The 12,581-nt window shown below is 36.7% G+C and overlaps 1 protein-coding gene across 7 annotated transcripts in view; it reads left to right on the forward strand.

Annotated features, from left to right (window-relative positions):
* Positions 1-12,581, forward strand: part of KATNAL1 (katanin catalytic subunit A1 like 1) — a 90,867-nt gene that overhangs the window by 36,284 nt on the left and 42,002 nt on the right. For all 7 annotated transcript variants that reach the window (XR_016388729.1, XR_016388728.1, XM_022574578.2 and 4 more), the window contains exons 5-6: positions 11,947-12,074; positions 12,462-12,567. Coding sequence is in view for 5 of the 7 variants with exons in the window: in XM_022574578.2 (XP_022430286.2) it covers positions 11,947-12,074; positions 12,462-12,567 (234 nt within the window). In the remaining 2 variants the exon portion in view is untranslated. The remainder of the gene's footprint in view (positions 1-11,946; positions 12,075-12,461; positions 12,568-12,581) is intronic.

Genomic DNA, 12,581 nt, shown 5'->3' on the forward strand with positions numbered 1-12,581 from the left:
TCCCATGTTAGGGAAGTTTTTGACTATAATCTCTTCAAATATTTTCTCTGGTCCTTTCTCTCTCTCTTCTCCTTCTGGGACCCCTATAATGTGAATGTTGTTGCATTTAATGTTGTCCCAGAGGTATCTTAGGCTGTCTTCATTTCTTTTCATTCTTTTTTCTTTATTCTGTTCTGCAACAGTGAATTCCACCATTCTGTCTTCCAGGTCACTTATCTGTTCTTCTGCCTCAGTTATTCTGCTATTGATTCCTTCTAGTGTATTTTTCATTTCAGTTATTGTGTTGTTCATCTCTGTTTGTTTGTTCTTTAATTCTTCTAGATGTGTTTTAAACATTTCTTGCATCTTCTCGATCTTTGCCTCCATTCTTTTTCCAAGGTCCTGGATCATCTTCACTGTCATTATTCTGAATTCTTTTTCTGTAAGGTTGCCTCTCTCCACTTCATTTAGTTGTTTTTCTGGGGTTTTATCTTGTTCCTTCATCTGGTACATAGCCCTCTGCCTTTTCATCTTGTCTATCTTTCTGTGAATGTGCTTTTTGTTCCACAGGCTACAGTATTGTAGTTCTTCTTGCTTCTGCTGTCTGCCCTCTAAAATGGAGCTTTTTTTGGGCCAGATTTTAGTTCCCCAACCAGGGATCGAGCCCGTGCCCCCTGCAGTGGAAGTGCAGAGTCCTAACCACTGGACTGCCAGGGAAGTCCTGAGCGTTTATAGAAATATTCAAAATAAAGTTTTAAAACTTAAAAAGTATTTTAACTAGTATTCTGAATTAAAATGAAAACATAATTGTAGGGGAAAGATTTATAAGGAAGTAGATGTGTCTATAGTGTTCACAGAATAAGATGATAGATACGCTTTACTATTGATAAAAATTTTTTAAACTTTGTTTATCTTTAAATTTTAGAGTAAAACAAGATTTTTTTTCTTAATGAGAAAATTTCCTTTGGTTTGGGTTCAGTATGTACTTTTACTTTATCTGGGAAATTGATTGGTGAATAAACATAATACTGGGTAGAAATTCTGTGCTGTCCTAAAATGGACTTTAGGAAAATGTGCTGAAAATAATTTTTCAGAGTAAGGAGCCAGGATGACCGGACATTTCTCTTAGCCTTAATTTTAATGAAAAGACAAAAATTAATTTTTAGTGATAGCATTTCCTGTTTCCTTTATGATGTCATAAATGAATGAGGATGTTATTGAATTGCCACAGAGAAGTTTTATTTTCCTAGCTAGGGGTTCTATATGTCATCACATTTATGCCGTGATATTTATTGTGAAAATACAGCTTATAACTAATAGCAAATGGTTATCCTTAAAAATTACATACTATATTTGAATATTTTTACTCTATATGATTTCAGTCAGTGGTAAGGACTCTACACAGACCAACTTCCTACACCTTGTGGTTTTTTTAGACCATAATGGAATAAAACTGATGTCTTCTGAGTATTTCTGTTCAGGAGATAGAGCCAAAGACATATTCTCTCTACCTCACTAGGACACTGAAAATGAATTAGATTTTTTTATGTTTGTAATTTGTTCAAGCTATTATGTCATAAAACAGTAAGTGATTCCATTTCAGATCCTTTTGGGATTAGTGAGGGGTACTAATAAATAAATAAATTTTCCTGCTGATGAAATTGAACTGGTTCTCCCCATTACCAAAAGCTGCATAATGGATACTTAAAAATCTGTATCTTATATATCATCTTTGTTTCTTCCTCTGTTCTTCATTTTTGTGCTGCTAACCTTGGTTTGCAGTTTAGAGAATGAAGTGGTGGCTGAAGTCCACCCATCACTCTGCTAGTAGCTTTTAGGTAAACTTTTAGAACCAGGTAAGGAACTTTCAGTCTTTATCTTACCTTCACATAACACAAGAGAAGGATATTGGTCGTGGTTTATTGGATGCTTCCCTGCTAGGTACCATTTGGAGTGATTACACAATAATTTATGAAATAATCCCAAGTAGTAGGCAGTCATTTTATCCCCATTTTTACAAATGAAGAAACTGAGATAGAGCTAAAGTATCTTATCCAAAGTCATAGAGTAAGGAATGGAGCTTTGTGAATCACAGATCTTTTTCCTCTTTATTTTAGTATTTTTCATATTATGTAGTATCCCTACCAAATTAGATTAAAAGTCTGGTTGGATTTGAAAAGAGTTCCAGAAAAAATAGATAAATGTTGATTTTAAAATGGGATTCTTAAGCAAAGAACAAAACAGCCAGGCATTTGTTGAATGTCAGATAAATTTCTCTGGATATTGTAAATTGTCTTTTACTTAAAAAGCTCCAAATAATTTTCTAAATCTTAGTTGTTCTTCATTCACATGTAAGTACTCAGAATGTCACTGGAAAATAAGCCCTTTAATAAAAGAAAAAGAACAGTTGTTTGAAGATAAAAGAGACTTTCTGAGTCACTCTGGAAACAAAAGGGATTACAATTAAAAGAAAAAACTCATAGAAACTTCATTAGAATTTGAAAGGTGTGCTTGGTTCAGTTATGATCATTGTAAGCACTCAGATATTCATTAGAACACTGGAGTCCTTAAATTCACTGGAAGCGGTGATAGGGTTTGAGGCAGTTCAGATGAAACTGACAGATATCCATTGCCATTGAAAGCTAATTTGAAATCGAGTACTGAAGGGTACTCAGTGTTGTTGGTTTTTTTAAATCAGTTTTGTGTGTTGCAACCAGCTTAAAAAGAAAAATGAAATAGATTAGAAAATTTAGACTGCATTGCCCATTATAAGGACAGTATTATTTTGAGAAAAGAATTTGTTATATAAGTATGTAAAAATTTAGTTATATATTTGTATACACTAGCTCATGATTTAAGATGAATTTATTACTTTGTGTCATGGTCAAAAGTTTGAAAGCTGCTTTTCTGCTCTAGCCACTTAACTTTATAGATGTTAAAAAAAGAGATGACAGGAGAAATTACATGTTTTGCTTAAGACTCTCAGTATCTTTGGATTCTTAGTTTAGTCTTGTGAACTGTATGAGGAAGCAGCTAGTAAGAAAAGCAGTAGCAACAGGTCTTACTCTGCCTTGAGCATTCTTAACCTGTCCCAGTCCTCCCTACAAATTCCTGTGAACTCAGGGTTATTTTCCCTGTACTGTGTACGAAGAAATTGAGACACTGAAGTTACAACTGCAAGTAGGTGGTGGAACTAGGATTTGAACTCTAATACCTGAGCTTTTAACCATTATGCTGTGCAGCCTCTTATTTGAAAATGCTTGCTGTCTTATTTTAATGTATCACAAATATCTATTTCTTTTCAGAGTACCAGTTCACTTTCTGAGAGTGATTAAGTCTTTTTCTTCTTTTTTTTTTTTAAACTGCTAACAGGCTTCAAGTTAGGTCCAATCTTAAAAATGCTGTTTTTCAATAAATAACAGTCACTGTGTATGGTGATCTGTTATTCAAGCCTTACAGTTTTTTCCCCTGAGGTACAGAGTCATCATGAGGCCAGTTTGTTGCGCCATTTACTTAATGTACCTTTATTAAGTGCATACTTTGTGTTAGTCATACTTCTAGGTACTAGGAAGGCAAACTTTAATATGTGACTCCTGGCCTCAAGTTGATTGTTATTGATGAGAGGGAATCAGATGAATAAATTAACCTTTACAGCCATATTTTTTAGTCTTATTTGAATGTACCTGAGAAAAATGGTTATTTTTATTTTACTATCTAAGTCTAGAGTCAGTGTAGAAATATACATAGAAATAACAAATGCATTTTTTAATTTAAAAAGGATAGTCTAAAAGTAAAATATTAGGTAACAGAATAGATGTTTTGATATTATAAACCAAAAATAAATTTAATTAATAAAATTCTGATTCTCAAGTATTTATAAGACTATGGCTTTATGGTTAATTAACTCTTAGTGAAATGAGCAGTGCTTCCATTATGATCTCATGATTAAAGCTGTATGTGCTTTTAGATAGAATTCAGATTAAAGTATGGTAAATCATCTTCAGAGACTTAATTTAAAGCTATTAAACTTAAAGGACTTCATTTCATTGAATTATAACAAATGGCCATTTTTTGAATATTTTCCTTCTCTGATTAAATGTAGGGATGTCTGATATGGAGAGACATTGTAAACTGGGTTGGAGTATTCTTTTAAATTTATTTATTTATTTATGGCTGTGTTGGGTCTTCGTTTCTGTCCGAGGGCTTTCTCTAGTTGTGGCAAGCGGGGGCCACTCTTCATGGCGGTGCGCGGGTCTCTCACTGTCGTGGCCTCTCTTGTTGCAGAGCACAGGCTCCAGACACGCAGGCTCAGTAATTGTGGCTCACGGGCCCAGTTGCTCCGCGGCATGTGGGATCCTCCCAGACCAGGGCTCGAACCCGTGTCCCCTGCATTGGCAGGCAGATTCTCAACCACTGCGCCACCAGGGAAGCCCCTGGAGTATTCTTTTGAGAACTGTTGATCGGTGGTTATACAAGTGAACAGTGACTTAAAAAAATCTTTTTATTGAAGAAAAGTGTATACATTATAAGGGTATATTTGATGAATGATGATCATCTAACCAGCAGTGTACTGGTAAACGTTTAATAACTAGTTTTCTGAAGGAAAAAAGAAGTGTATGTGTATATAAACACGTACATATACACACACAAATTTATTATAAATCTGACTGATATAAAGGATGTGCAGCATATAATTTACAAATAATAAAATATACAGTACTCTTTAGTTTAAACTTTATAGAGCCAATGGACCCTCACTGAATGCCTTTGCTGCTTTTTGCTTAACTCTTGCAAATGTAGGTACCTATGGTTGCAGTTGACAGAGATTAGGAAGGTAGTTCTGTTAGGATATTGGTTGATATTTTGTTTTTATTAATGAGTCAGATGAAAGCGAAACAACAGAAACATATGTGGGAACTTCACTCATTGATCAATCACTTGAGCAGCTTTGATGAATCAGATCACGGTTTTCAAATACTGGAAAATTATTTCCTTCATTTTTTGTGCTATTTACATTGTAACAACTATAGAAATGACACACTTTTAAATGTAACATTTTCCCCATTACTTTAAGTCTAGACAGTTAACAAAACAAGAAATCAAGCCCTGTTTTGTAGCATTTTCTGGTTTCTCTGGTATAAATACTTTCACTATGATGGATTTCAAGCTACCAATATGAGGTCACTGAACTCAGAGTCAAGATAAGATGGGTAGTAGCCTACCATTCTATAGTGTAGACACAGTAGACTTAAGTAACCTTAAGTGCATAGGTAATAGTTAAATAGTTAGAAGTGAGGAGTCTTGAGTAATTACCACTTCTGTTTTTAATATAATTTATTCTGTTTGTGTAATTTAATTTTTATCAATGGCTATTTTTTATAGAAAAATTCCTGCAAATTTAATAATTGGCTCTTACAAACCAGTAAGAGTCCGCTTCGGCTGACTGCGTTTAACCTCTGTAACTACCATGTAATCCATGTAACTATCACTCAGGGGTCAAGAATAGAACATTTAGCACCTCAGAAGCCATACTCAGGATCCCTTCTGATCCCTGACACTTCTTTCTCAAAAGTAACCACTATTCTGCCACTTTGTTTCCAAAGATAACCACTATTCTGATTTCTAATACCATAAATTAGTTATACCTTTTTTGAAACTTTACGTACAGTAAGTATTCTTTTTTTGTCTGGCTTTGTTTGCTCAACATATGTTGGTGAGATTTCGCCATCCTGTTGCATATCTCTGAAGTTTGTTTATTTTCATTAATATACAGTATTATACCACAGTTGAATCTGTTTTACTATTAGTGAATTTTTGGATGGCTTTCAGTTTGAAACTATTATTAATAATGCTACCTTGGATAGTTTTGTACTTATCCTTTGGTATATATGTGAGCATATATACCTTTCTAGTGAGCATATACCTAGGAGTGGAATTGATGGGCCATAGGTTATGCATATGTTAAACTTCAGTAGGTAACACCAAATAGTTTTCCAAAGTGATTATACCAATTTCCATGTCTGCCTGCAGAGCACGAAAGTTCTAGTTGCTCCACATCCTCACCAACACTTGATATTGTCTCTCTCTTGTGGGTGAATCTCATTGTGATTTTACCAGCATATCTACCATGTATTGTGTACTTATCTGATAACTTCTGAGTTTAAAAGTTCTTTAATGGGCTTCCCTGGTGGCGCAGTGGTTGAGAGTCCGCCTGCCGATGCAGGGGAGGCGGGTTCGTGCCCCGGTCCGGGAAGATCCCACATACCGCGGAGCGGCTGGGCCCGTGAGCCATGGCCGCTGAGCCTGCGTGTCCGGAGCCTGCGCTCCGCAACGGGAGAGGCCACAACAGTGAGAGGCCCGCGTACCGCAAAAAAAAAAAAAAAAAAAATTTTCTTTCATATGTTTATTGGCCATTCGTATTATCAGTGACTGTTTTTGAGAAATATCCTGTTCTGTCCTTTGGATATTAAGTCACTCCACAAATTTTTTCTCTCATGGCAGCTGATTAATAGTGCTGGTTTTTGCTTTTATTTTTATTATTTTAAATTTTATTGCATTAGATTATAGTAAAGTGGTTACTTGCTGTTTTGTCCCTAAATGTTTTACTGTGTTTTACTTGTTTGTATGTTGTGTCCCCTAATGTGAGTGTATGCCTCTGAGGGCAGGATTTTTGTCTGCTTGGATCACTGCTATTTCCCAGTACCTAGAATAGTGACTGGTACAGAGTAAGTATTCATAAATATTGCTGCAAGAATGCATTTATTGATAAGTAAGCAGAATGCTATGGATTCGTTATTTCAACTTAAATATATTTTGTATTAACACTCCAATGCAAGGCATAACACTGAAATTAGTAAGCATTTTGCATTTATCAACGTACTTTCCCTTGTAAATAATAAAGTCTTATTTCTAAAATATCAGTTTAGAGATCTTGTCTAACTTTTCCTGTGTTTGCTTCTCACACTGCGGTAGGAGTAGCCCAAAGTGTGCAGCCTTACGCCATAGCGTACAAAGGGGTTGAAAGCACTGGTTCTGAAGCCAGACTGCCTAGGATCTAGCTGTGTGTCCTTGGACAATTTACTCAAGCTCTTGGTGCCTCAGTGCTCTCATCTATGAGGTAGGAATAATACGAGTACCTAACTCATAGGACCTTTAAGATTGTTATGTCAAGTGCTTAGAAGAGTGCCCGGCATATAGCAAGCTGTAAACGAGTGTTAGCTGTAAAGGGAACATGACAGTGGGGAACTAACACAGGTATGATACAGAATAAAGATCATGTAAAAAAAAAAAAAAGAGAGAAACAATGAGATTTCCAAGCAATTTTGCACTTGCCTTGGGCTGTTGAAGTCAGGAAACAGATGAACAAGTGGGCAAGTGAGAGGCAGTGGCTTTACCCAAAGAACCAAAGGTTAGCTATCATTCAGCTCAGACATCCCTGTGATTGGGGGCCGGTGGTTTTTATTATTAATTAGCCAGTGATTCTAACATCGGGTAGCTCATTACCTACAAGAGAGATGACTCCCTTGATGGATGGACTCATTGTTAGAAAATTCTTTCTTTTGTCGATCTGAAATTTACCTCTTCTGTCACTTTGTACTGGTCCTGGTTCTTTCCTTTGGAGTAATATAGAGTACATACAGGTAAGGAGGTCAGTTGGTTGTGTTGCTCCGTTAACATTTTCTTCTTCAGCTTAAATGTCTCTAGGGTCCCTGAGCTTCCTCCATATGACATGGGTTTTGAACCCTTTATTACTCTTCTCTTGGTATAATTTACTTGTCAACATTTTTCTTAAAATGTAAGACCCAGAGCTAGTAACTGAGCATGTTTCTCTTAGATGGCACACAGTGAAATATAAAAACTATTATTTGCATTTTAGGCCAATCTGTGTCATTAATTGACTCTATAATATTGAGTTGGTCATTAATTTTCTCATCTTCCTCAAATAGTATACTAATGAAAGATCATAAACAAACTTTTTGATATGGGTAATTTAGATACTCGTAAAAAGAAGCTAAAATACTTCGCTTTAATGAGGAAAAAGTATATCAGCCTTCATGCTAATAATCAAATTTTTGCTAATTAATTAATGTGAAAATTTAAGCAAAGATTTCTAAGATCATTTCCGTGATGTTGCAGCTATTATTATTATTATAAACTCTACAGGTAATAATATCTTGGGTGAGGTTAGCTTTATTGCCTGAAAACTAAACTTCTTTTAGGTGTTGTAGTTAATCTAGTTGGTTAACTGAAACCAGAGCTACTACTTATATTTGATATCCCTATTTTAATTTATCTGAGTATTTGTTATGAAGGATAATTGTCACCCATTTTGTGATTTCCCAATATAACCAAATATATTATTTATTTTTAGTTTCCTTAATTTGTTGTTTAGTAACCTCACCATTTTGGTTTGAAAAAGTTCTAGAATCTTCTTTGTAGTACTTACTTTGTATTCAGGTCTCATTTCTACCATTGAGAAACTTTGGGTGCTAGGGCACGTCCTTTGACTAGCTTCTTTTTTTTTAACATCTTTATTAGTGTATAATTGCTTTACATTGTTGTGTTAGTTTCTGCTGTATAACAAAGTGAATCAGCTATACATATACATTTATCCCCATATCTCCTCCCTCTTGGGTCTCCCTCCACTCTTCCTATCCCACCCCTCTAGGTGGTCACAAAGCATGGAGCTGATCTCCCTGTGCTATGTGGCTGCTTCCCACTAGCTATCTATTTTACATTTGGTAGTGTATATATGTCCATGCCATTCTCTCACTTCGTCCCAGCTTACCCTTCCCCCTCCCCATGTCCTCAAGTCCACCCTAAGTCTGTGTCTTTATTCCTGTCCTGCCCCTAGGTTCTTCAGAACCTTTTTTTTTTTTTTTTTTGACTAGCTTTATACACTGTCCTCTTCTGTGAATTGAGAGCCTTGACCTTGACTACCGCAATAGGTCTTTGTTTTTCTGCTTCTCCTTCTCCCTCCAGCCCATCCTTTTTCCATATCGCAGCTAGCAGGGTCATTTTAAAATGTAAATCAGATCCTGTCATTCCCCTGCTTAGCACATTTCAAAAATTTCCCCGTGTACTTAGAATAAAATCTAAATTCCTTCCCATGGCCTATACGGGCCCAGTGAGCTGGCCTCTGATCATCTCTCCAACTTATTCTTTTTGCTCAATACCTTTTAGCTATAGTAAATAGCTATAGACCATAGCTATAGCTATAGACCATTCAGTTTTTTCATAGCACTTAACAGTTTATAATTATGTATGTTTTGGGTTTGTTTACTTGTTAATTGTTTCCACCACAAGACTGGATGCTCAGTGAGGGCAGGTAATGTATTTTCATTCACTGATCTGAAACTGAATGTGTTGGACATAGATGGCCACATATTTATTGTTCTTAAAATCCTATGATTCCTATTACTTCCAGATAAGTGTGCAGCTTTTCCTTTCCCTTAGTAGTGTTTATCAAATCCTCCCCCACCACTTGGACATTCATATTAAAATGACTGTCTGCCTATATATATATATATATATATATATATATATATTTTTGACTCTCACTGTTGTGGCCTCTCCCGTTGCAGAGCACAGGCTCCGGACACACAGGCTCAGCGGCCATGGCTCACGGGCCCAGCCGCTCCATGGCATGTGGGATCTTCCCGGACCGGGTCACGAACCCGTGTCCCCTGCATTGGCAGGCGGACTCTCAACCACTGCGCCACCAGGGAAGCCCTGCCTATATTTTTTAATACTAATTTTTTGGTAAGTCTAAAATTACAGTGTCAGGACTTCCCTGGTGACGCAGTGGTTAAGAATCCGTCTGCCAATGCAGGGGACACGGGTTTGATCACTGGTCTAGGAAGATCCCACATGCCAAGGAGCGACTAAGCCCGTGTGCCACAACTACCGAGCCCGTGAGCCACAACTACTGAGCCCGCATGCCACAACTGCTGAAGCCCACGTGCCTAGAGCCCATGCTCCGCAACAAGAGAAGCCACTGCAATGAGAAGCCCATGCATTGCAATGAAGAGTAGCCCCTGATCGCCGCAACTAAAGAAAGCCCATGCGCAGCAGTGAAGACCCAACGCAGCCAAAAATAAATAAATAAATAAAATAGTTACAGTGACATATCAAAGCTTGTTAAGTCCCAGATATATCAGTGTCTGTTGCATTCTTTGGTTGATTTATTTCTAGAACAGTTTTAAAATGATTACACAGTGTTCCCAGTGATTTGTTTGAATGTGACTAGCCTTGGCCTATCATTATTATAAAATGTGATTCTAGGCTGTGCTTATTTTAAATTTGTTGATGTTATTTTTGTTGCGTAGGCATGCCAGCAGTTTATTCCTTTTAAGTGTCAGTATTGGGATCTGTCATCTGAAATACAAGAATCTTTCTGAAAACTTAGCTTAATTCTGTTGCCATGCTACCCAGGGACAGTAAATTATTCATTTTGGGGTCAAGTCACCAGAGTACTGTTTGGTCATTTACCTAGTGGCTTAAAGGGCTAGAGTGTTTGCCCAAAGGGAGCCATTTAGGCCTCTCTCAGCACTTAGGATCTAGTTTATGGTTTATCTCAGATGGAGTGTGGTAGGAGAGGTTCATCCTGTTCTCTCTCTTCAGATTGAAGCTTAGGAAACTGACTCATTTTTGGACCATATTTCCTTTCCTTTTTACATTAACAGTAACTGTGGAGCTGAAGCTCTGGGGAGGTGCTTGGCTCTGTCTGCTGAAGTAGTTCCAGTGGTTGAACTCTCTCTGGCAGCTGAGCATGTTTCATTTAAAGCTCTTCAGAGCCGAGTAAATCTTGGCAGAACTCCATAGAAGCCATAGCATATAATTCTTTTTTAAAGCTACTATATTATTAAATAAAGAATTTGGGGTAAAGTGATTGCTTTAATGGTCCTAATAATACTATTTTAAAAGGTCCTTTTATCATTGTCATTACAGTGACTTTATGATGTGGTCCAAGGACCTTACTAGGAAGAAACCCTCAACCCTGAGTGGGTACTTACAGGGACAGGGAAAAGGCTTTGTAAGATGCCGTTCAGAGTGCCACCTCTTTCCTCATCGCTGCCTCTTTCTTGGATGCTTAGGAGAATAGCTCTGCCATACATACCTAGTCTTTTGGTTTTTTTAATGAAGTGTAGTTGATTTACAATGTTGTGTTAGTTTCAGGTGTACAGCACAGTGATTCAGTTATACACATTATATATATATATATATATTTTTCAGATTCTTTTTCCTTATAGGTTATTACAAAATACTGAGTATAGTACTGTGTAGTGCTATACAGCAGGTCCTTGCTGGTTACCTATTTTATATATAGTAGTGTGTGTATGCTAATCCCATCCTCCTAATTTATCCCTCTCCACCATAACCTGCTTTTAAGCTTTAAGCTGACTCAGCCAGGCATGAGGTGGTCTGATGCTGTGAAAAAGCGTGGATCTGGGGAGTCAGGAAGATCCGAGTTAAAATCTGTACTCTGACATTTTATAATTGTGAACTTAAGTTCCTTAACTTTCTGAGACCCACTTCCCTATCTGTAAAAATAGGGTTATAATACCTACCTTGTAGGGTAGTTGTATTAAATGAGATAATATATGAGAGATTTCTTGCCATGCAGTAGGTTTTCAATTGATTTCTTTTCTTCCTCTGTGTTAATACTCAAGTATTTTTTAGTGGTGGTAGAAATCCCATGCATCCGCAAATTTAGAGGTATCTAGCTCATTTCCGTCTTACGTGCAACTGTCCCCTCAAGAATGTAAATTTGAAGTGTCTAATAAAGTTGGCCAGTTCATCTATTTCTGATGAATTAAATAGGGGAGGATGGCATTTGGGTAATTAGCAAGCAGTATTTAAAAAAATAGCCATTTAAAATGGTTACATTGCAATATTTTGAAAGCTTAATGATGTTAATTAAAATTATCTTGTTATTGATCAGCATTTTTTTGTACCTGTCCCCAGGGAAGGAAAAATATGCAAGACGGTGCAAGTGATGGTGAAATTCCAAGATTTGATGGTGCTGCATATGATAAGGATCTGGTGGAAGCCCTTGAGAGAGACATTGTCTCTAGGAATCCTAGCATTCATTGGTTAGTCTGCTAAGTTCTTGAATTACAGTAGTGGAGAAAACAAATTGTAGGTTGGCTTGGTGTGAGTCTTGTCTTGTTATCCATTCATCTCCTGATTATGACCTCATCCGTAATATGAGTGTGCAGAACTGGTAGGACAGTTCTTCTTCCAGAATATAACCAAGACATTTTCAGACTAATTTGATGTGGACATAACTGACAAAGGTTGTTAATTGAATAACATGTCCTAATTTATAATTGCAATATGTTTTCACTGATCATTTTATACAGTAAAAATTAGAATAATGTTCTTAATGTAAGAAAAATTTCATAATTTAAAAGAATTGGTATTGATCATAAATCAAAGGTGTCCCTGAATAAGCATGAAACTTTGCTCTTCTTACAAAGGGATGACATAGCAGATCTGGAAGAAGCTAAGAAGTTGCTAAGGGAAGCTGTTGTTCTTCCCATGTGGATGCCTGACTTTTTCAAAGGGATTAGAAGGCCATGGAAGGTGAGAATTTATTG

This window comes from Delphinapterus leucas, chromosome 18, assembly GCF_059928025.1.
Source record: "Delphinapterus leucas isolate spDelLeu-1000000601 "Yukka" chromosome 18, BTC_Dleu_Yukka2, whole genome shotgun sequence".
Taxonomy (NCBI): domain Eukaryota; kingdom Metazoa; phylum Chordata; class Mammalia; order Artiodactyla; family Monodontidae; genus Delphinapterus; species Delphinapterus leucas.